Below are 24605 nucleotides of genomic sequence, written 5' to 3'. Positions count from 1 at the left end.
CTTTATTTGAATATATCTTTCTACATACACAATCCCTATGATACATAAAACATAAGATACAAATGAGACCTAATGTGTTTTTTAGAGTTTTTAAAAATTCTGTTCACCTGAAAGTGATAGTTTGGATGGGATTGTCTTCTGCATCATCCAGAATACAAAAATCAAAAGGTTCATCTTTCTGACTTTTGAAATCACTATTTTTGTCATATGGAGGAAATTCACAGTGATATAGAAAACCAGAATCATAGCCACCCTGGAAAAGATAAAGAACATAAAATGCAGTTCTTGAACATAACACAAATGTTTGCGTGAGGATTTCTGGATTATTTGTAATTTGAAAACACAAAATAGATGTTTTAAAACATGTACTTCTATCTGATAGCCATTATTGTAAATTTTGTCATTACTGCAAAATATCTCCATTGTCCATTTACATGTAACTATATAACAGTTACTTTATAATGATTCATTCCCACCTAGAAGTCAATATGAGGGATTTCACCTTTGACTACTTAATAAATTCCTTCTTATTTCTTCAAGCATTTTTTTCTGAATCTATGGTATTTAATAAAATTTTGCAGGTTATTGTTTAAGCAGCTAGTTTTCAGCCTAGGCTAAGGTTAAAAACTATTGATTTCCAAAAAGTGCTATTTAGGAAAAATCTATCTGTATAGAGATCATTCGGAAGAACTTCATTGGTCCAACTCTAATTTTCTTGCTTTCTCTATATGACCACTCTTTTTTCTTTGGTGGGGCTTGAATTCAGGGAGCTGTCTTTGAGATCTCTTTGCTCAAAGCTACCACTCTACCACTTTGAGCCACAGCTCCACTTCAAGTTTGTCCGTGGTTAACTAGAGATAAGAGTCTTACAGGGACTTTTCTGTCCTGAGGGCTTAAAACCACAACCCTTAGATCTCAGCCTACCGAGTAGCTAGGCTTACAGGTGTGAGTTACAAGTGTGAGCTACTGGCACCTGGCTGGACCAAAGTCTTTTTAGAGAAACAAGTAACTGTCAGAACATCCTTATTGAAACTCATACACAGACACACAGACACACAGACACACATAGACACATATGAGTAAATAAGAGATGGTAACAAAATAATAAACTGAAAATCAAATTACTCACTTTCCACTTTTGGCAATAGTAGGTTGAAATATTTCAGCTGAACTGTCCTAATGAGCATTAACAGAAATACATATTTGAAGGCATTCGAGTTACCATATTGGAAGACTCAGAAGAAGAGAGGAAGAGTCACAGTGAGGACTGCATTTGGTGCTTGCTACTTTCTCCTCCAAAGCAACTGTCAATTAACCTGTCAGCCCACTGGCTAAGAGGCTGAGCAGAATTACCTGGAGTCTCATGCGCTTATGATACGAGAAATCATTTTCAGGTCCTCCCAGGAGAAAGGACCAATGTAAATACACTTTCCATTAGAAATATTGGAGTGGTACATTCTATGTTATGAATAAAAGGGAAATATAATGGCTCTCACAGGAAGTTAAATCTAATCTCAAATTGTTTCTTTGCTATTGGAAGCTGCTTTCCAGAACCAAAAGTGAATCTCCATGAGAAAAAGAACATACTGAGAATCAATTTAACCCTACAGTTTTTCGCATACAAGGTCTAGTCATTAGTAAAAAAATAAAATAGACATACTAGAAAAACCAAGACATGATTGAAAAATTTAAAGAAACGGAATTATAAAACATATCAATAGAAAAGTTTTCACAATATACTTCAAAATAACTGATTTACATTTAAGAAACTTGAAGGCAATATAGAAATTTTTAGAGATTTGTTATAGTCTATGAAAGTAAATAGAAAAATGAAAATTTTATAACAAAATAAAACAATAGGAAGAAGTTCACTAGATTTAATAGCAACTATACACAACTAAGAGTTAGAAATCAACTACAAAACTTCAGATAATCAATTCAACCACATGTAAAAAACGAGCAAAGAATATACACGTGGCTAAAAAACGTAACAATATACTCAGCAACACTTGTCATTGAGAAAGTACAGTTCAAAACCACATCCCTTGGGAAGGCCACAATCAGAAATAAAAATGAAAATAAGAAGTGCACATAGGATACAGAGAAATGGAAACTCTTGTTCATCATTGGTGGTAGTGTAGCTGCTATGGAGTACAATATTACAGTTGTTGAAAAGAAGCAGAATAGAATTATCTTTTGGTCTAGCAATTCACTTCTATGTATATATGAAAAGGAACTAAAAGCATTTGAATACCCATGTTCATGGCAGCATTATTCACAATAGCTACAAGGTAGAAGTGGTTTAAGTCCATAAATGACTGGGTAGAGAAGCAAAATGCAGTTCAGCCTTGAAAATGAATGAAGCTTTGACACATACTAAAAGTTAGCCTTAGTAGACCACCTGCAGCATGTATGAGGCCTTGGGTTCATTGCCCAAGACCACGAACAGAAAATAGAAGTTAGGTTTTGGAGCTATGTAGATATGACCAAATAAGATGATGTTAAGTGAAATGAATCCCAAGATAGGGACACAAGTGTTTTTCTTCTTTCTTGCTATTGTTTTTCATGTATTTATAATGTACTATGATTTTTTTGCTTCTTTTGTATGTTCTTCCCCCATGGTATAACCCCTGTTTTCACTGTATTTGATTCCGGTGTCCTGCATCTTGTGTATACATTTTTTAAATTTGCACTACAAAAAAAAAATGAAAGTAAGAAAAGTGAGGGAAGGGGGTGTTGGAGGGAAGAGTGAGAATGTTCAAAGAGGTGACATTAGCCAAGGCACATTGTATTCATGAACTGCTTTGTTGAATGACAACTCCTTTGCACACTACTTAAAGATAATTTTGTAAAAGTAGGCCCCATAATAACACTTCTTTTGTCACCTTATGAGTAAACACTAACTAATCTTTTTAAATAAATTTTTTCACCAATGTTTTCAAGATGCTAGTCATGAAATTTCATTGAATTAAAGTAGTTGTTTCAGTGCCTCTTTACTTCAAATGAAGAAACTTCCTGAAAATGAGAACCATGTCTTAAGAATCTCTTTGTTCCTTGAACTCTACACAATGTTCACTGTTTCAAAAAAAAACACAGAAGACAGATAGGTAATAAGGACGAATAAATGGGGTCTAACCCTACCTTCTATTCTTCTTGCTGTTTATATCTTTGAAGTTGTTACAAAAGATCTATTTCTAGGAAACATGGTAGAGGGAAGAGTCACCCTTCCTCATTCCCTATAGCAATGACCTTTGGTTTGTTTAGTACTGTTGGCTGCTCAAAACAGAGTCCAGTTAGGAATCAGTATGGTCATTCACATATAATTATGTGTCAGATTTTTAGATACACACATGAAAATTATATTTTGATGCAAATCTTGCTTTGCAATAGATTGAGAAAACATTTCGTGATAAGACTAGAAAATACAAATTGAAAAGGTATTCCCATACATTGTAGCAGTCTCTAATGTTTCTCTTCCTCTTCTTCCTTTTTTTCCCCTTCTTTCCCTAGTTCCCCTTTCTTCTTTATTTTTCCAAGTCCCAATTTGTTCACAGTGGCAAAGAGACCATTTGAACACATTCATAGTCTTAGATTTCCCTAAGCACATTCTAGTTGTAGATAAAACATAAGTCCCACAAAAACTTTTTTTTTTCTGCGCCTGGGCACTGTCCCTCAGCTCTTCAGCTCAAGGCGAGCACTCTACCACTTGAGCCACAGTGCCACTTCTGGTTTTCTTGTGTTTTATTGGAGCTAATAGTCTCCTGTACTTTCCTGCCCAGGCTAGCTTTGAACCCTGATCCTCAGATCTCAGCCTCCTGATTAGCTAGGATTACAGGCGTGAGCCACCGGCACCCGGCGCAATGAAGTCTTAACAGTATGAGAAGGAAGTAAGAATGGGGTGAAAAATAATAAAACTATAAACTAGATTAGAATATGATTGAGATAAAAATTATTGCACTATTGCTCACCAACGAAACCCAGAACTTCCCTGGCTCAGAGTAAAAGCCACAGAGAATGGGAGAAGGGTGTAGTGGAATAAAAATTGGAGGTAATGGTTCCTCTTCCTCTGCTTCTTCCTGCTCTTGTTCCTGGACTTCGTTTGCTCCATCTTCTCCCAACTCTTCTATTAACATCCTCATCCTTTCTTCCTTTTCCTTTTCCTTCTGCTCCTTTAGTTTCTGTCTCTTTTCAATTTCCATTGACCTCTTTTTAAAAGAGACATTTTTTTAAAAAAAATTGTAACATTCATTTACACTATTAGGTGTGACAAGGACAGAAAGAAGATGGGATTCAAAACCACTCATGGCTCTGATTTAACACATCATACCATTTACGAATAATTACCATTTGGGGGAATATATTTCATCAATAAAATTCAAATAACTGCAATTTCTGTTTTACCTTTATGGATATCAGTTTTGTAGAAATTATTTTGTCATTCTTCCCTAAAAAATGTTAAATAGTTTTCTCTCAGGGCCAATACAGCAGCTTAAGTGATTGCACAATCATGAGGAAAGTTGTCTCCACCTTAGTAAAACTGTGATTTACACCCTCAATTGTCTAACTGTCCATTATAAAAGTCTCCAACCCTGGTATCCCTCCTTCCCATCATTTTACCTTTTCCTCCTTTTATACTTTTAGAATTATCTCTCAGATTTATACATCATATTTGACCTCTACTGCCTCCTACTGAATTATAATTTCCTTCAGGTCAGGATCTGCTTTACTCTTCATTTTATATTCCCAGTTCTTTATGCAGGGTATCTTATTTTCTAGTAAAAGGAAAATATCAGGAGATAATAATTCAAGAATGCCCCATACCAGAATCTGGGATTTGATGCTTGAAAAATGGAAACATTTTATGCCTAATCCATGGATCTCATAGGAGACAACATCACGATCAGGCTCTTCCTCAATATCTGGCAAAGGAGCTTCAAGGACATATCCATTCTCACAGAAAATCAGCAAAGTACTTTTGGGCTAAGAAAGAAATTAAAGAAAAGAAGAGAAGAGAAAAGAAGAGAAAAAGACAAATATATCACTTACATCTAAGGAAGTTTTTACACAAGTTCAAAAAAAATTATAAACCAGAAAAAAAAGTACAGCTGACATGCACAGTCATTTTTATAAGCTGCTTAATTCCAACTGTAGTTATTGGCACTACGACTTGTTAATTATTACTATATCCTTAGTAATACTAATTACCAATTCTATAATGATTAAGTAAGATAACTATTAAACTTAGACTTGGATATGGTTTCTTTAGAGATGACATAACACAAGTCTAGAGCCAAATACGTGGCTGTGGAATCTGATAGCCCTGAAGACTGAAGGTTATAATTAGAAATGCAGTGTGTAGACAACACATTAAGTCCTAGTCTCCTTTACCAGCTAAGCCTCTATCTGCCTAAGTTTATTTAAATATGGATGCTCCTAAGGTCTTTGTTCTCTTCCCTCTTGTCCCTGTTTTTCCTAAGTGTTCTTGGGGACATCTACAACCTTGATTACCTCTCACAGGCAACCTAGAAAATTTAGATTCTAAATTAAACTTCTGCAACTCAGTCCTGTCTCTTGCTCCAAAAATCCTGTATTTAATGAAGCATGGGAAATCCCCCGGATATTTGATATTTCATTGACTCATAATTTGAAATACTTATTCATTCTGTTATTTCATTGTGATTAATTGCTATGCACCTACTATATACTCAGGATTGTTTCACATGCTAAAGATAAAATTGTAATAAAAACAAATCTAGACAAACAGACCATTATGAAACTTACCTGCAGATGGACATCCTATCACATAGCAATTTACATAGATTAGGGTAAATTACAATTGCAAAGGTACCACAGAACCAATACACTGCACAAAACTTCCTGGGAAGGTAGAGCTGAGCTTGAAGGCCAAGGATGACTAAAATATAATCACATAATGGAACCAGGGAAAGGTTTTCAGAGTCTGCTGTATAAAGAAAACACTGTGCAAGTATCCACTGGTACATTCAGGCTCATAAGAAAACTATAGACTTGGATCATATCCTCTGGGAGGGGAACAGAAGAGAGAGATGAGAGATAGGTTCAGACCACTAAGGAAATAGCGCACAATGACTAGGAGACGATGAGTGCAAAGAAATTGCAGGATGTAACAAAGAGGAGTTGATGAAAGTCAAGGGGAGGAGCTATTTCAAAGAGAAAGGTAAGGTCAACAGGGGTCAAATGATGCTAAGGGGTCAAGAAAGATACCAAGTAAATATCAATTGGGAATCTATGATGCCTTTACAAAAACTGATGGGTGGAATGATGAAACTGAAGGCTGAGAAGAACATGCAAAGGAGAGAGTAATATATAAAGAAATGGAGTCTTTGAGAATAGTCAATCCTTTTGAGAAAGTTGGCTGAGAAGATAGGGCAGCAGCTGGAAAACATATGTAAGTCAGAGAGGCGTGAACACACAAGTACTGATAGAAATTATCCAGTGAGTAGATGAGGTTAAAGTGAGATGGCAAGAAAGAGAGATAAGTAACATGAAATATTGAAAACAGCAAGAAGGAAGAGGATTCAGAGGCCTAGAATGAGAATTGCTGACAACGGGGAAAGGAAACAGCTCTTCAACTGAGAAATAAAGAGGAAGAAGAGGGAGTCAGGAAAATGGGATTTTCTGTTGGTGGTAGGGAGGTAAGGCAGTTCCTGCCTGAGGACTCCTGATATTAATCTTCCTTGATACTGTTACAAATTCATTGGGGACAATCCAATAGGGATGAAAGATAGAAAAGGGGGATCAGAGCACTTGGAAAAATGTCACTGATACTTATTTGTCTTAGTCACTTCAGCTGCTAGAACAGAAAACCATAAATATTTTGAGTGGCTTAAAAAAAAAAAAAAGAACAGATTTCTTCCTCATGGTTCTGAAGGCTGGAAGTTCAAGCGAAGGCCCTGGCATCTGTGACACACTTCTTGAAATTTTGTTCCAAGTATTCCCAGGAGGCACAGAAAGGAAGCGCTGCTCTCTTCATTCTCTTACAAGCACACGCGTGCCACTCTGATGGCTTCATTGTCATGACCTCTCCACTTGCCAGAGGTCCCATCTACATTTGGGGATTTAAGCTTTAATATATTAATTTGAGGGAGATCTAACATTTAGTTTGCAGCATGTTGGAATGAATAATTATGAAAGCTAAGATGTCTATAAGAGGAAGTGAAGAAGAGTCAACCCACAGATTAAAGAAAGCAAATGGTAAATGAAATACCAGTCTTTGTATCATTAGAGACCTACCGAAGTAGGTTGAAAGGCTGAGGTTAGAGAACGGGTTATAGTTACCCTTGCGTTTATATTTTTATTTTGTATCACTGGAAATTAAACTCAGGGTTTCATGCTACTAGTTGAGCCATGGCCCTGGTCCTTTCACATCAGATTTTTGCCTTGAGGTAGCCTTGGTCCACAATCATCTTACGGCCACCTCCTGAGTAGTATACACCACTACACCTGACAAACAGTTGACAACTTGCTACGGACTGACTTGTGCCTCTCTCCCAAAAACAAGAGACAGAAGCTTAATGCTTTCAGGAAAAATATGAGTTCAGATGAGCTTGAAGATGAGCTTAGACTAGTTCACTTTGACATTAGTAATTCTCATATAATAATTCTAGAAATACAAGTGTTGACAGATGGCACTGCTTAAAATAACTTTTGTTATTTAATCTTGAATTTCTGTTTCCAATTTTTTAAACATTTTTATTTTCAAATAATCCAAAGGAGGTCGAAAAAGGTATTATGTATTATGTGTCTTTCATCAAATTTGTATTATTAGTTATATCTTACACAACTTCTTTCCAATTGCTAGGAAAGAAGCAATGACAGATTAGCAAGAAAGCAAAGGTCGATTGAGAGGAGGGAAAAGTAAGGAAACAACCGCAAGGAACTATTCTCAGATCTTAGAGCTAGACATGTGATTCTTCTTTTTTTGGGGGGGGGGGTCCGGTCGTGGGGCCTAAACTCTGGGCCTGGGTGTTGTCCCTCAGCTCTTCAGCTCAAGGCTAGCGCTCTACCACTTGAGCCACAGCGCCACTTCCGGCTTTTTTCTTTTTGCTTATGTGGTACATGCAAGGCAAGCGCTCTACCACTGAGCCACCTTCCCAGCCCCTTCTTTTTCTTCTTAACTGTATTTTTTATCTTTTTTTTTTTTTCGGTACTGGAGATCGAATCCAGGATGTTGGACTTGCTAGGCAAGCACTTTGCCATTGAGCTTCACCCCAGCCCTGAGCGTGTGATTCTTAAGAGAGTGACTGGTCCAAATGAAATCATTGTGTATCTGACTAGATGTCACCATTCTTGAGGCAAGCCTGATACAGCTCTATGTTTGGAAGAGAATGGTGACCAACTAATAAGTAAAGAGGTGGTGAGGACAATCAGAGCTCCTAAATAATGCTCAACAAATGGAGCCACCTGCACTTACCTTCATGACTCCTGGAGGACCAAATAACAGGGTTAATAATCACAACTGTGGTTCTCTAGCTACCAGATACTTGTGATCTTGAGGACAAAGAAGAATGACTTACATGAAATATTGTGGACCATATTAACTGGCAAACAGGTCCAGGAGTATTAATATAACCAATTGGGTTATAGTCCTTTTCCACGTCAAAGAAAAAGACAGTCTGATCCTTACTCTAAGAAAAAAAGAGACACATTCATCCAGTATTTACTACTATGAAATCTAATCCATTGGACATAAAAAAGGGTTTAATGACATATAGTGTATCTGCTTTATAATATACATACTAATAATATATACTTATTAATATGAGAGAATTCTTAGTTCAATTACTTGTTACATCTTACCCACCTGGGTTCCAATCTACCATTCTAAAAATGTGATAACTATGCATACACATGAAATTCACAAAAATTTCATAATGCATACTCTCCTATCTTACTGCATGAATTTACAGCGATCTTCTGCATTGATCACAGTTGTGTTTTGGTTGGTTCATTGCTTTCTTGTTTTGTTTTGTTTTATTGCAATGCTGGGGATCAAACTCAAGACCTCATGTGTGCTATCACTGAGCAGAATTTCTACAACTGAGCTATCCATGGGAGGGAGGGACTGGGAGAGAGAGAGGAAACAGAAGACTCTGTACAAAAGGAAATGTGCTCATTGCCTGACTCATCATTGTAATCCCTCTGTACATCACCTCTCTATAACAATAAGTTACTTTTGGGGCTGGGAAGGTGGCTCAGTGGTAGAGCGCTTGCCTTGCATGCCTGAGGCCCTGGGTTCGATTCCTCAGCACCACATAAAAAACAAAAAACAAAAACAATAAGTTACTTTTTAAAAAATATATAAATGCTGTAAAATACTAACTATAAATAATATATCCAGCATGATTCCAATTTAAATTTTCTAATCTTTTAAAATAAACATTAGAGTGTTCAAGAGTGTCTTTAAATGTTATACACAAGACTACCCTGAGTGAATATGAATACAGAGAAAATAAAGTATGAATATATCTGTAGGAAGCTTATTTCAGTAAAGAGACCCAATTAAGTAGGTAGATTTAAAAGGCAATTCCAGTCGGAAATGAGAAGGAGATCCTCAATTTCCTTACCCCTGTGGCTAGAATATCTCCATCACGGTCGTATGCTAAAGCAGTGACTTCAGCGGTGTGGGGTTTGAAAACATATCTCAAAGTCATCTCAGCATCCAAAATTTTCTTCCGTCCTGTAAAAACTGTGACTCCTTTTGGGTCATAAAGTTCAAGAATTCGAACAACTCCATCTTCGAATCCTACACTAATTTGTGCTCCATTGTCGCTTACCTTGGGTGGAATAATTAAATACACAGGACCTGAAGTTAGTTGATGAATAAATTTGTATTACACAACAAATACTTCTATTTTTTAAAATCTAGACTTAGATAATTTTATATTGGCTGACCTTTGCAACTCTCTGTACCACATTATGGAAATCTCCATTAATTTTAGGCCATTATGAATGGCCACAGAAGGGTTAACAGCAGCCATTCAAACACTAGCACAGTGTCTGTTTACCACATGTTAGGCACTTATCACTAGCATAATAATATACATCATGAGGCCTGGAGTTCATGCCCCAGTACTGGCACATGCACCTGGGTACACACACGGAGGAGGAGAAAGAGGAGGAGGAAGAATCAGAGACAGACAGAAAGGGGAGGAGGAGGAATGGGAAGAAGATGAGGAGGGGGACAGGGAAATGGAGGGAGAGGGGAAAGGAAGGGAGAGGGAGAGGGGGAAAAAACAAAGAAAAGAAAAATCATGGCTGTAAATTATTTGCCAAAAGAAAAGGTTTATGAAGTCCCTGCTTCAGAAATCTGGGTGTTGTTTGTGACTGTGCAGCTTCTCCCAGTCAAGTTTGGTAGATCTTGTATTTGGTTATTTAAAAAGGTTATTTAAAAAGCCACCACTTTGTGCCTTATCAGTTGGAACTCTAGCTCCTGGATTTAAGAAGTGTGCAACAACTCTGAGGTCATTGTGCTTATGGTGATGTCCCAGTCACATGAACAGGTGAACACTTCTATGTGCCCCAACTCAAGTCTAGCCTTCAAGTTATCCAATCCAGGTGCCAGCTTTGTGATGAGAAATCTGTGGATTATTCCAGGCCCCACTCAAGATTTCCCAAGTAAGGAATCAGACAATCAAGCAAAGACAGTTCAATTCTGCTGTTGGCTCTTCTAATTCCCAATCCAAAGAATATGTAAGCAAAAATCAAATAACTTGTCTCTATGCTACTATATGCTAGAATAGCTTATTACACAGCAGTGTATAACTGGGACTCCCTAGCCTTGCCTAATTTGTTCCAATGGCTGTTAACATCATCCAATATAACATAGTTTAGTCATTTGTTTGGTTTATGATCAGTTTCTTTCTCCTTCCCACTAAAGTGTGAACCATGATGACAAGTACAAATCTTTTTGTAAACTGCTATAATCCCACAAGTCAAAACAGAATCCTGAACATGGTAGTTTCTCTGAAAATGTTAGGATGATAAAAATCAGAGACAGGTAGACAGAGGATGTGCAGAGCTCTGGCAGATAATTACTTTGCAACATGGGACTATTACTTACTGGCATGTTGCCTAAAGGATGTTCATAAGAAAAAAGACAAAACCTATTAAGAGATGAGGTCTTAATATGATTTCTATCACATTATGAATGAAATAAGCTAACTTAAATTCTGATTCACCTCTAAAATTCTAAGCCAGGAAAATGTATATTTCTATAAAATAGCACTGACAGCATATTAACAACAAATGCTTACACGTTTATTAAGACACCAAACTTACTATTCGAGGTACCCAAGTGAGGGTAGTGCCTCCTTGTTTGAATTTCATCTGAGTCAAAAAATTTTTGCTAGAAAAGTCATAGATTCGAACAGTACCTATACAAAGATAGATTTAAAGAAAAAAATCATAAACATAAGCTATCTTAAAGTAATGTTGGTTCATTTTCGATAAGTCAAGTATTATAACAAGATCCTTCTTAAATACCTCATCAGTTGACAAGCAAATGGCCTTTTTGGCCAAAAATATCCATGAATACTTACATAGACAGGAAATTTATAAACATAAATAATAAAGTAGATTACTGATGACTTGTTTCACCTTGCACAGATCACATTATAGATTTACCTTAAATCAAGAAGGAAGAAACATGATAGAGCATGAAGGTAGATAACAATAAATAGCAAATAAAGAACATGTTTATGAACACCTTACAGACTGGGTCTTTATCTCAATCTCTCACAGTGAGCAAAGATGTTGCATTGGTCACTGAGAGTTCCCAACAATTCACCTCACTAAGAGGTTTCCATTGAGAGAAAATTCTCAAATATTTTAACCAACCTCATTGAAAACAAAAGAAGACCATACATCTTCATTAAGAGTTCGCACTTACGGTCCAAGGCAGTTGTGGCCATAAGATAAGTGACAGGAGACACAGCTATGGCTTCAATAGGTCCAGAATGGAAGGAGAAGAGGCATTCTGGATCCTGAGTCTGAGAACAGAAAAAGACCATACCAGATCTCAAAGATAGGGTAACAGATAATTTAGGTCAAGTTCAAAGAAATGCAAACAGAACTCTCTGACACATGTGCAATTTTGTTAGGCTAGAAATGAGAAAACACATAATGGCTAAGAGAAAGCACTGAAATAAGAACAGACAGAGTCTTGGCTTTGTGCTTACTGACTATAATTTTGCTAAGTCCTTTCAAATGACTATTTCCATTCTGTAAAATAAGACTGGGTCAACCAAATAGCCGTGATTATCATGTGAGATAATATACATGAACATTCCATATGTTTGTGAAGAGTGAATTGTGTAATGATAGATCATTTTTATTCAATGGCAAAAATTATCTAATATAACAAAACAAACTATCTTTTAAATAACAACAGACTTTCCTATGAAAGTTACAGGGAAATAAGAAAAATATCCAACTTACAATATTTGAAAAACTAAGGTCAAGTTTCCATATGGCTCCATTGGCATCCTAAAAAATGAAACAGTTAACAGAATTTTCTTTGATCATATTAAGCATTCATCAAGTTAAAATTTTTATCCAGTAATATAAAGAATAAAATCTAAGTCTTACATATACCATAGTGTGTGGTTGATATTTAATATAAATAATTTCTATATATTTTAGAATCCAACCAAAAGTAAGCAGTGCAGCCTTATACTTCTTACAGCAAAATGGACTTTCAGTCTAGACAGTCCATTACACTAGTCTATACTTTGTGTGCTCTGGCACTGGACAGCTTTGCATACTTGCTAAGCTTTTTCACTCACAGCTGGTACTCTATCACTTGAGCCACACCTCCAACTTGGCATTTTTTTTGCTGCTTAATTAAAGATATTGTCTCATATTTTTCCCCTTGGGCTGGCTTTGAACTTTGATCTTCAGATCTCAGCTTCCTTAGAAGTTAGGATTACAGGGATGACCCACCAATACCCATCTGTACTAGTATTCTAATATTATGTTCAGGTAACGTTAAATAACTGAAAGAGAAGAATGCAACATACCTGAGCCAACCAAAAGTTACTTCCAATTTCATCCATTTTTATCATGGAGAAGAGTTTGACATTCTTGCCTACTACAAGTTCATTAATAGGTTCAATCTCCAACAATCCACTGTCATCTATAATGTCAGCAGTATCTATTGCCTCAAAGTCCCATATCTTGTAAAATTAATAGGAAAATACTTTAATTAGTAGTTTCACTTGCTTTCTTTTCTTTTCTGTCTTCCTTCCTTCCTTCCTTCCTTTCTCTCGCTCTCTCTCTCTTTCTTTCTTCCTTCCTTTCTCTCTCTCTCTCTCTCTCTCTCTCTCTCTCTCTCTCTCTCTCTCTCTCTCTCTCTCTCTCTCTTCTCTCTCTCTCTCTCTCTTTCCTTCTTTCTTTCTTTCTTTCTTGATTGTGGGGCTTGAACTCTGGGCCTGGGTGCTTTCCCTGAGCTCTTCAGCTCAAGGCAAGCACTCTACCATTTGAGCCACAGCACCATTTCTGTTTTTTTGGTGCTTAATTGGAGATAAGAGTCTCATGGACTTTCCTGCTGGGCTGGCTTTGAACCGCGATCCTCAGATCTCAGCCTCCTGAGTAACTAGGATTACAGGTGTGAGCCACTGATACCCAGCTGTTTCATTTGTTTTCTAAGCCAGAAAAGGTTCTGATGTTTTACAAGAATCATTTCTTATTTCATTTAAATTAGCAATGAGTAATTACAACACCAGCCAAAACGCAACCCCTGAGATCTTATTCTTAATTGAAATACAAGAAATTATTATAGTTTCCTTTGTATTTATAAAGAATACAATTTAGTGAGCAAGTACTGTCTTGTGTAAGAATTTTAACTTGCAAAAAAAAAAAAGTTTCTTTATTTCAAGGTTTCCATTGGGGTTTTTTCTCATATAAAGTGACTATAGAGACCAAATAGTTGAGCAAGATGTTTTAATGTAAGCTTCATTCTTATACATTCAAAGGCTTTTGGAAGGGGCAATGTATCTTTTTCGCAATGATTCGTGTACTTTTTAATTACCAAAGGAAATTGATGAGGCTGGTGATACCATTAGAAAAATGCTTGTTATTACATATCAATTTACAATATACTATCTCAGATAAGGGCTGCTGTTCCTTTGGAGAGGAATCCAGAACTTCCATGAAGTGTCGGAGCTTACTCTGGACATACCTGTCAACACACCTTCCATGTTATCCTACACTGAACGATTCAGATTTGGGGAAAGTGACCTTTGGGACATTGTTATTGCAGAGATTAAGCTGATAGGTAGGGGAGAAAGATCCAGATCTGAGAAGCAGACTAACCCCCAGAAACAGGTTATATTTTTCATACAAGATGAGGCTGGGGTTTACAATGTGAAGAACTGAAGAGATGGGACCTTAAGGGGAAAAAAAGTAAGTTTAGAAATTACTGATGTCCGTGAGGATCCTCTATGAAATGTTCAGCTTCCTTTGTCAAGGTTTTCTATGACTAGGTATTTGGACTTCTCAGGGTGATATGTATCTTAGAAAAGTAGTAAATACATTACAAGACAAAAGAAGCACAATGTGTGAAGTCTAAGATTAAATTTAATATTATATATATAATATTAAATTATAGACATAGAAACCTTTACATGGGTTGAAAGGACAGTAGTAAAATATATAACAAATTGAAAAGCCTCATTTAAAATGAATTGTTCTTGGTACAAAATGATCATTTATCCCCTCTGTAAAGTGATGATTTTGAGAATCAAAACTCTAGCAAAGCCATTTGAATGATCTCTGAGTCTTAGACAAAGTTGCAGTTGCACAAGTATCAAAAAAATCTTTCGTGAGGAGGAGAAGAAGGAGGGAATGCAGTCAAGAATCCATGGCATATCCTATAAATTAAGAACCGTGAAGGAGCAGGTAGGTGGGGAGGCCTGGGTGGGAATGGTGAAAGGGGTGACACTGATGAAGATGTGTCATATTCATGAATGGCAACTCCTTGTACAACTCCTTAAAGATAATTTTAAAAAAATCTTACTCTAACACATCCATCTGACCCAGCCGTGATCACTTCACCCTCATCGAGTGTGATCTGGTTGATGGGACCGTTGTGACAGTACTTCATGCCAGTTCGACAGAGCTCCACTTTGATGAGACTGGCTTCCCAAAGCAGCAGGTTGCCCCATTCAGACCCTGAGAGCACCTAGCAGGAATGGAGAAAGAAAGAAATGTGCATTAAAGCAGACACACGTATGGGTGTGTGCTTCAAATAGTAAGAGTTCTTTTTGTGTAAGAGTTATTTTAAAAGGTTATTTCTCTTGATTATGAAAGCAAAAAGGTTGAGTATGGAAAAATAAAATGTAGAAGTGAAAACCTCTAGCTCCGATGTAACCACTAATCACATCTTGATACATTTCTTTCTAGCTTTATGCACAGCTCTATACCATTGTGATTAGACTACATGTAATTTTTCATACATGTATAAACTAGAATTTGTCATATATCTCCTCTTAAGGATGTGACTGAAGCATGGAATTAGATCAAATATTAAGAGTAGGCCAGGAGGTGGAGAACAGCATGAATAGGCCGGCCTTTGCAAAAAGTTAGTCGGGCAGTTGGAAAGTTGGTCGGGCACTTATCTCAGTGTGGTGGTGCATACCTGCAAGTCCAGCTATGTCATTGTGTCACTTTACGAAACTGCTTGTATCTTTTATGTGTGTAAACTATTTAGCAAAAAAGAAAATGGTGCATACTTATGGATTTGGGCAACTTCAAGGAAGCTGGTAATCTAAAGAACATTCATTACCTCTTTAGTTCTAGTTTGTTAGTGTTCACAGGAGATGTTCAGAACATACAAAGTATTTCTCATAGAAGCATGCTTTCATAGGTGCACAAGCTGATCATTGCAGAATCACTGCTGAGCTCACCTTCCCATCTGGGAGTTCTATGTAGCCCTCTATATCGGTAGTGCTTGTTTTGCCAAATCGACCTAGTAACCCCTGCAGTTTGAGACCGGTGAAGGTTAAAGCCATTCCCCAGAACCTGTAAATAAACACACAGAAGATTAAGTGTGCCTCAAATATCTTTTTATTTATTTTTATTTAATAGGACCTACATATTTGTGTACTTCACAATCACATATAGTTTTATTCACTCATCTAGCTAATGTGTAGTAAGTATGTGTGTGCTGCCTGTCAGGCAATATAAATTCAACAATGAGCAAAACAGACAAAAAATTAGCTGTGTTTCTGAATCTTGTATTTGGGGATGTACTGCTTAATGCATTAGCTACCAGCCCCAAGCGACTATCTGAATGCGGATTTAAAGTGGTTAACATTAAATAAAATTAATAATTCAGTATTTCAGTCAGTTTAGCCAATTCCAAGTACACAATAACTACAGGTGGCTGATGAATGTTACCAGCTTGGCAGGAAGTTTTACTGAACAGTGTTGTTTTAAAGAGTATAATAGTGCCCAAACAATTCTAATTTAATAGCTGTGTACTTTGAGTGATTTTCATGCAACATGGTAACAACTACTTATGTATGCAACATGGCAACAAGTACTTTATAAAGCTCTTAGTGCCTAGCAATGGGTAAATATTAGCTAACATTAACATTAAGTCTAAACAAATGAATGGTCTAAATGATGAATACTATGTAGAAAAAAACCATTTGGCCTAACCAACTAGCTCAAAACTAAATAATGGGAAGTATCAGTAAGCAGTAATATAAAGCCAAAAGCCCAGAAAACCAACATTTTGTACCACAGTATAGTAGGTTCCTTATCAAATCTTCCATGTATTCTATGTTTTTCTCATAGTACTAAACACATGAAATTAAGTATTCCATATCTTTCTTTTCTCCATATATACACTTCATAGTAAATACACAATTTACTAAATGAGAGGAAAATTTTTACTAAACTTAGTTGAATTTCTTGAGCATTTCAGTTGTATTAACAATCTGATCAAATAGTCTGTATTTCTAACAATTGAAAAATAAAAAGACCAGGTTCAAATTGAGCAAGAGATAGACTAAAGTGTATTTCATTTAAATAGATATAGTAAACTGAGTTATGGGCAACCCTGCATTGGTGGGAGAAAAATGTTAACCAAGTACATGGAACAGGTGGAACAAACATAGAGAAGAACAAAATCATTCCATCCTGGAAACAGAGCGTGACATTGTGAAAAGCGCATCAACTTGGGATACTACAAACACTGTGGGAAATAAGAGCACAGATAGAACACAACAAACTAAAAGTGATTTCAATACCACTCCCTCACAAATAGATTATCTGGAAAAAAATCAGCAAGGAAAAACATTATAGTTAAATGAAACTATAGATAAAATTTAACAGATATCTAAAGAATATTCCCCCCTAACAGTTAAATACTACATAATTATCTCAGAAGTTCTAAGTCGGTATCAATACAGACACCTGTATATCCACATTTGAAACTAGCATAAGCACCCATCAGTCAATGAGTGAGTAAAGAAAATGCGGTATAAATACATAATGGAGCATTATACAATCACAACCAAAAAGAAATTATGTTATTTGCAAGAAAAGAAGTGGAACTGAAGATCATCATGTGACCAACAAAATAAGCCAGATACTGAAACTGTATTCTTTCTCTCATATATGGGATCTAGACCTAAAAGAAAATGAATGATACTTGTGCAAAACAGGGAACCAGGATATGGGAACTAGGAGTAGGGAGGGTGTGATGGAAGAGTTATATACTGTATGAAAATAAAATAATGTGTACAGCATTTTTACAATAAAAATATATTAAGAAAACAAAATGAAATAATTAAAACCATTCAAATGTTTTCTAAAGGAAGGAGGAGAGAAGGCGTAATAGATGATCAAATAATAATAATTTGATCAAAATGCATGATATGCATGTATAGAAATATCACACTGAAACTCCTTTATGCAACTAATATATCCAATTATATGTTGTATGTATTAGTCATTATGTATATATATTAGAAATTCTTAGAAGGTGAAGTTTATGAGAAAGAAGCAGACACAAATTTAAAGCCTTCCTTTATCAGTGATGTATTCAGAAATAAAACTTTACAAGTCTACTTAGAAAAAAAGTGCATTGTTAATTAATTCTAAAAACAATATTTTGAATTTGTTCTCCTTTTAACAACAAAAATGTCTCCAAGTTTAAGATCCTCTTAGAAAATACCCTTGTAATGGCTACACAAACCTGTATTGATCACCCAACTTACTTGATGTGGCCCAAACCTGATGTAGTAAGCTGCTCTTCATCTTCAGGATTGAAAGTAACCTTATAAACATCCTGAGAAAAGGCTTTTTTCCTCAGTATGGGTTTCTCCTCTTTCCAATTCCAGATGGTCAGTGTGTAGTCAGGGGAACTACCAACAGAGGCCAACAAAGTCCCGGTGTCATTAAAGTCTACGTAAGCATACGCATTATCAGTCCCATCTGGAAGAATGAATGGGAGTCTAATAAATAAAGGAAACATTTATTTCATAGTCAAAACCATATGGGGGAAGGAGAAGAATCATTCCTCAGTGACATGTGTTAATGTAAAACCAGGAGTTCCCTGCTAGAGGATTAATTCCAAAATTATTCACCATCTTTGAGACTTTAAAAGGGATTATATGATATTAAGCAGAAATGTGAAGACGTCATCATCATCTTTTGAATGAGAAACTTCAGGAATATATTTCATCTTGTGAAAGAGGACAGACAGAAAATCATATTCGATAGCACAGAGAAATCAATATACAACTATAATCAACCAATATACAATTAGAAATTTGTCACTGAAAAACTCCAAAAAACACAAATTGAGTACTGATATTAATTGCATGAAAAACAGAACTGTAATATGATGGTGAATTGAATGTGCCAACTTGACTACTCTGCAATACTCAGTTACTCAATTGAATAACTAGTTGTTGCTGTTAACATATCTTATAGTTAGGGCTTTTATAATTTTATAATTATAATTATAATTTTATAATTCACTTTGAAAAATTTATCTTGAGTCTCACAACTGTAATCCTATCTACTGAGGGAGCTGAGATTGGAGGATTGTGGTTCAAAACAGGCCCAGGCAGAAAAGTCTAGGAAACTCCAGTTAAGCCACAAAACCTGAACTGGAGACATTGCTCAAGTGGTTGATCACTAGCCATGAACAAGCAACCCAAGCAAGCCCAAGGCCCCAAGTTCAGGACATACACATGTACACACACACACACACACACACACACACACACACACACACACACACACACACACACAATTATTCTTGACAATCAGGTGGATCTCTTTCAATCAGGTGTTAAGCTGAAAGTAAAACTGAGGATTCCCTGAGAAAGAAGGAATTCTGCCTGAAGTCTTCCCCATAAACTGCCCAAGAATTTCTAGCCTGAAGTTCTGACCTACAAATTTCAGACTTATCAGCTCCACAATTACACAAGCCAATTCTATGAAATATATTTCTTTTCTATCTCCTACCAGTTTTGTTTCTCAATAGTATCCTATCAGCCTCAGAATGTTGTTAACTTTGCACATGGAGTATTTAAAAGAGCCTACTGGACTCACTTCGAAGGATTCTGTAGGGCCTCTGAGAAGGATATTCATAGATGATGATATTTGGAAAATGTCCTTTTTCAGCTACTGCAAAGTAAGTTTTATATGGATGAACCTACAAAAATGGAATCACACAAATATTAAAAGGAAGATTTTTACATAAGATAATCCTATACATACTACATGTAGCAAGGACCTTCCTATTGTACCATCCCATAGTAGAACTTGGACAGGTATGAGGTTCCAAGAAAGAAAAATGATTATAACTAATGTTTTCCTTAATAATAATTATTTCAGGCCTTAATCACTCCTTATTACTCCACTCCTTCCAACATTGTTGTATTGGTGACTAAGTTTCTAACACATGAATTTTTATGGACTTGTTCAAACCTTACCAATATGGACTACATGATTCCAGAGTAGATTATATCCTGATTTTAAAAATAATGCCTCTGACAAATGTAACAAACTATAAGTGGAATATAAGTGAGAAAAATACAATGTGTCCAAGCCATGAATAAAGTATGTCCATGATGAACAACTTGTTGTCAGCTTTCAAATAATAACCTGTAAGTTGCATAGAATTATACCTTCATTCTTGTTCATTGGTAAGTCAAATGTGCTGGAAGAATAAATAGCCATAAAAAATAAAAAATAAAAGCAAGCTATTATAAAAATCAGCTCTTCAACACACATATTATACTTGCAAAATTCTGCTTTTGGTTGCTGTTTTGTAACTCCTTACTGTATATCCAAAGACAAGAAATTTGGCTTTCATACAGAGAGAAATGCACAGGTCTTTGAACCCAACACAATTCGTAGTTCTTCTCTTCCCTACACTCTGAGGATCAGAATACCAATCATGGACTAACTTCCTGCTTGTACTGCCTCTTCAGCTCAAGTAAATTCCCATCACTTCAACTTAAAACAGCCTGGAGTTTAAAGGATGGGCACAGTGAGAAAATGGTGACCCTGAACTCAGCTAACATTTATTGAGCACTTACTCTGTATCACACACACTCATCTTGGTTTTACTTACATTAATTCCTTTAAATTTCACATCAACCTTGTAAGCACAAATCCTATTATCATTATAAACTAAGGCAAGGGGAGTAAAAATATAATGTCTACTGTCATACAGACTGCCTTGTGCCAAGTGTGAAGATTCAATTGGATTTTGGAGCCAAGAAGCAAATGAGACTAAGAAATAGTAGATCTTGAGATGTAAGGGAAATGGACACTATACCTATCTAGATCTTCATTTACAAAGAAATATTGCATAGAATATGTGAGCACAGAGGTCTGAATGGAGATTCAGGCAAACTCTTAATCTTCTGAGATTTGTTGATTGGAAACGGCTGTGGAGCTGAGTTGGGTGTTTTTCGTGGATACCTGACATTCGTAAGTTATTAACTTTACATTCAATGTCTTCTCCAGAAGACAGTGTCCATGCCTTAACCCCACTTTCTCACAGGCTTTCCTTGAGAAGAAATTTTCCTCTTCTCATCCTGAAGATGGAGAATGTAAGACATCTCGTCCTGTCTTGTTCCCATAGTCAGCCTCACATCATGGGTGGTCTCACATTTTCCTCACTTGCTTCCTTCTCATTTCCATATTTATGCTTCAGTCCTCAGAGCAAGACTGGTAAAGCCCCCTCGTCCACCTCCACTACTAATTTAATTATGAATAAACCCTACAATGGCTATGGGGAAGTCACTAAACTTCTAAGGCTCCAGTTTCCCTATCTGCAAAATTGTCATAGTATATGAAAGTAATGACGGTAATGGTTGTAATAACTTGTTTGAAAATGCCCTAAAGATGGCTGTACCTGTCACGTGATCCCACAATACCAGGCATAGTATTAGCACCTACCAGCCACTACCGTGAGTTGGTCCATAATACTACGAAAGTTTGTTTCCTAAATTACTAAAGGCATACCGCAATGGCACCAATTCCTTCACCACTGCAACTTCGCAGATAAGTCTGTTCCTTAGTTTTAAAATTCAGAAATACCAGTTGGTTGCCAGCTATGTATATCACACTATTGCTATCAATACGTTGTAAGTTGGATCGCTTTCTACAGTCATAACCAAAAGAATGTCTGAGGGAAAGTTGTTAAGGAAAACAAGTGAAACCACCTTACGATAGGAAAAATGATGACGTAGGTTTATTTTTAAATCCTACTCTTATTAAAGATTTGAGGTTAACATAGTTGAATTTTACTCAGAAACTCACAATTTTTCTATGCATTACCAACATTTTATTTTTAAATTAAGTAAAAATTCGTATACATCGATTTAGTTACTATTTTAATTTTCCCAAGGAAATCCTGAAAGCAGCATGAGTGCTATTATATTAATAGATAATGTTAAACCTTCTACTTGGGTATCATTTCCCCGGCACCCACTAAAAGTAAATCACAATTTATAACCTGGGATTAAGCCCGGGTCTTCACTGTTTTACATACTTTGTCCTTGAAAGACAAGATACTTAAATTTTTGACATATTGGGAAATTCTAACACAGAACTTGATAACATAACTGCTATAATAATTGAAGATATGCCAATTATGAAGGTCAGCTAAGTATATGCTATATAAATACAGATGTAACTCATTAACTAACATCTTCTGTCCAAGGTTGCTATAATGTAGACTGGTATATAGGCAAGCATACGTATGTGATTGTTTATGTTGTAGAGTAAAATCGTATTAACTTAAAATACAAACTTAAAAAAGTTGAGCTATATAAGTATGTTATAATATATATTGTTACAACAGTCATGTTCTAACTAATATAATTCAAGATATAACAAGTAAACTAAATGAGAAAGGCCTATGGAAAAAAGTAATGTTGTATAAAGAGATATATTACTTAGAATATTATTCATTTATGTAGATTCTTCATTTACAAGAAAGATGAAGATCAATGAATATTTCTTGCACTCTTAGAAAACAAATCATGATTTGGTAAGGTTCTAACTTATCTATAAGAAACTAAAAAGTTTCAGGGACATTATTTTTAACTTTTTTGTCGGTCATGAGGCTTGAACTCAGGATCTGGGTGCTCTCCCTGAGCTCAAGGCTAGTGCTCTACCATTTTGAGCCCCAGCTTCGCTTTTGGTTTTTACATAGTTAATTGTAGATAAGAGTCTTATAGTCTTTCCTGACTGGGCTGGCTTTGAACCATGATCCTCAGATCTCAGCTTCCTGAATAGCTAGGATTATAAGGATGAGCCACCTTGCTTGTTTGTCTTTGAGACTAGATTTTACTATGTAACTTGGGCTGCAATGCCCCTTTGTCTTTCCACATTTTCTTTTCTGGCTTGTCTCTACTTAACTTTAGGTCATGGACTCAGAGCCTTCAGTATTTGCTCTTGGCCATCTAGGATATCCTCTTTAAAACTACTCCAACCTATTTTAAATATTTGTTAAATTCTCTTTGGGTGGGGGAGGTTTGGGAGGAATACAAAGTTGTTTTTTTTTGGGGGGGGGTCCGGTCGTGGGGCCTGAACTCTGGGCCTGGGCACTGTCCCTCAGCTCTTCAGCTCAAGGCTAGCGCTCTACCACTTGAGCCACAGCACCAGTTCCGGCTTTTTTCTTTTTGCTTATGTGGTGCTGAGAAATCGAACCCAGGGTCTCAGGCATGCAAGGCAAGTGCTCTACCACTGAGCCACCTTTCCAGCCCCAGGAATACAAAGTTTTTTTAAAAGATTTGCTTTGTGTGTGTGTTGCTCAAGGCTAGCACTCTACCATTTGAATCACAGCTATATTTCATTTTTTGGTGGTTAATTGGAGGTAAGAGTCTCATAGACTTTCTTGCCCAGATTGGCTTTGAACCACAAGGGTCCTGAATAGCTAAGACCCTGTAAGCCACCAGGGGTCATCTCCCTTCATTCTTTGTATAATGTAGTGTATGATATACTGTAGTACATATATAATATCTGAACTTACAAGCGACATATATATATATATATATATACATATATATATAGTTTTGTTTTGTTTGCAGGGTGGTGGAGGAAAGAAAGACCTTATGCCTGAGATGTGTGTTAAGTTCTGTGTAATGCCTTTTATGAATCACATTGTGGTTGAGGTGCTACTATATAAATAGCATATTTCATATAAAATCAGTTGATCTAGATGTGAGTTTTAAAGCTGAAGTCAATGTATTTGATTGCTCAAGGATTAAAAGAGTACTGAGGGGTTATGTGATGGTGGGATTCTTCCAATTTCTCATAGTATATGGAAGTAGCATTTGTTCTATCCTCAGAGAAAAGAATTAAGTCCGATGGGAAGCATTCTAAAGAGGCAGATTTTTGACTCAAGGTCTTAAGAGCTCTCATAATATTGGAAGCTGTTCAAAATTGAGATACACTACTTGTGATTTCTCTGGTGCTGAAAGAGTCCAGGAAAAGGTTGTAGCTTATACAGTTACTCGTCCATCTGATCAAAAGTGAAGACCCTCTCATTGCTGGGTAGGGGGAATTCTCTAGTACCCAGACCCTCCCATCTAGGATCAGCAAGTCACTAGTGAAAAACTATGATTGGAGCTTTTCTAGTGTATATAAGTTAAAATCTTTCTCCACACAAAAATAATACATTATGGCCAGGAAAGGATCAGTGTATTTCATAAAAAGCATGTAGGCTTATCTTATATACTACCCCAATGCCATGAAAATTACATGCTAGGAGAAAGCCCAAGTTTTATCAGAAACTTGTCCAAAAACAAAAAAAAATTCCATATACAAATGTTACAGGTGAATTAGTCTAGGATTGAATCTAGAGTCAGAAATTATATTACCAATGCATTTTTATGCAAAATCAAAATGAACTCTGTAAGTATATTTCACATCACACCTTTTATAAGAGGCCATCAATAACATAGGTCATGTGATGATAATTGCTACGCATGTGCAGGGAAACTGAGGACCATAATAGGAAATGTCTTCTAATTACACTCCTTCCAAACTAATGTCAAATGTTGACAAACACTAAATCCTCTTGT

General features: G+C 36.2%; 1 protein-coding gene across 3 annotated transcripts in view; it reads right to left on the bottom strand.

Moving 5' to 3' along the window:
* The window catches only part of Cfap44 (cilia and flagella associated protein 44), a 76077-nt gene that overhangs the window by 41802 nt on the left and 9670 nt on the right, over nt 1-24605 (bottom strand). For all 3 annotated transcript variants that reach the window (XM_070030231.1, XM_070030229.1, XM_070030230.1), the window contains exons 5-18: nt 21538-21700; nt 19612-19714; nt 18267-18483; nt 15945-16059; nt 15056-15220; nt 13059-13214; nt 12478-12525; nt 11930-12029; nt 11320-11414; nt 9606-9815; nt 8556-8666; nt 4822-4980; nt 3969-4205; nt 108-253 (exon numbers count right to left, since the gene is read on the bottom strand). In XM_070030231.1, coding sequence (XP_069886332.1) covers nt 108-253; nt 3969-4205; nt 4822-4980; nt 8556-8666; nt 9606-9815; nt 11320-11414; nt 11930-12029; nt 12478-12525; nt 13059-13214; nt 15056-15220; nt 15945-16059; nt 18267-18483; nt 19612-19714; nt 21538-21700 — 2025 coding nt within the window. The remainder of the gene's footprint in view (nt 1-107; nt 254-3968; nt 4206-4821; nt 4981-8555; nt 8667-9605; nt 9816-11319; nt 11415-11929; nt 12030-12477; nt 12526-13058; nt 13215-15055; nt 15221-15944; nt 16060-18266; nt 18484-19611; nt 19715-21537; nt 21701-24605) is intronic.

Source organism: Dipodomys merriami, unplaced genomic scaffold (genome assembly GCF_024711535.1).
Source record: "Dipodomys merriami isolate MVZ:Mamm:240054 unplaced genomic scaffold, mDipMer1.0.p SCAF_2, whole genome shotgun sequence".
In the NCBI taxonomy this organism is placed as follows: domain Eukaryota; kingdom Metazoa; phylum Chordata; class Mammalia; order Rodentia; family Heteromyidae; genus Dipodomys; species Dipodomys merriami.
This window is presented reverse-complemented; position numbering and strand designations above follow the sequence as displayed.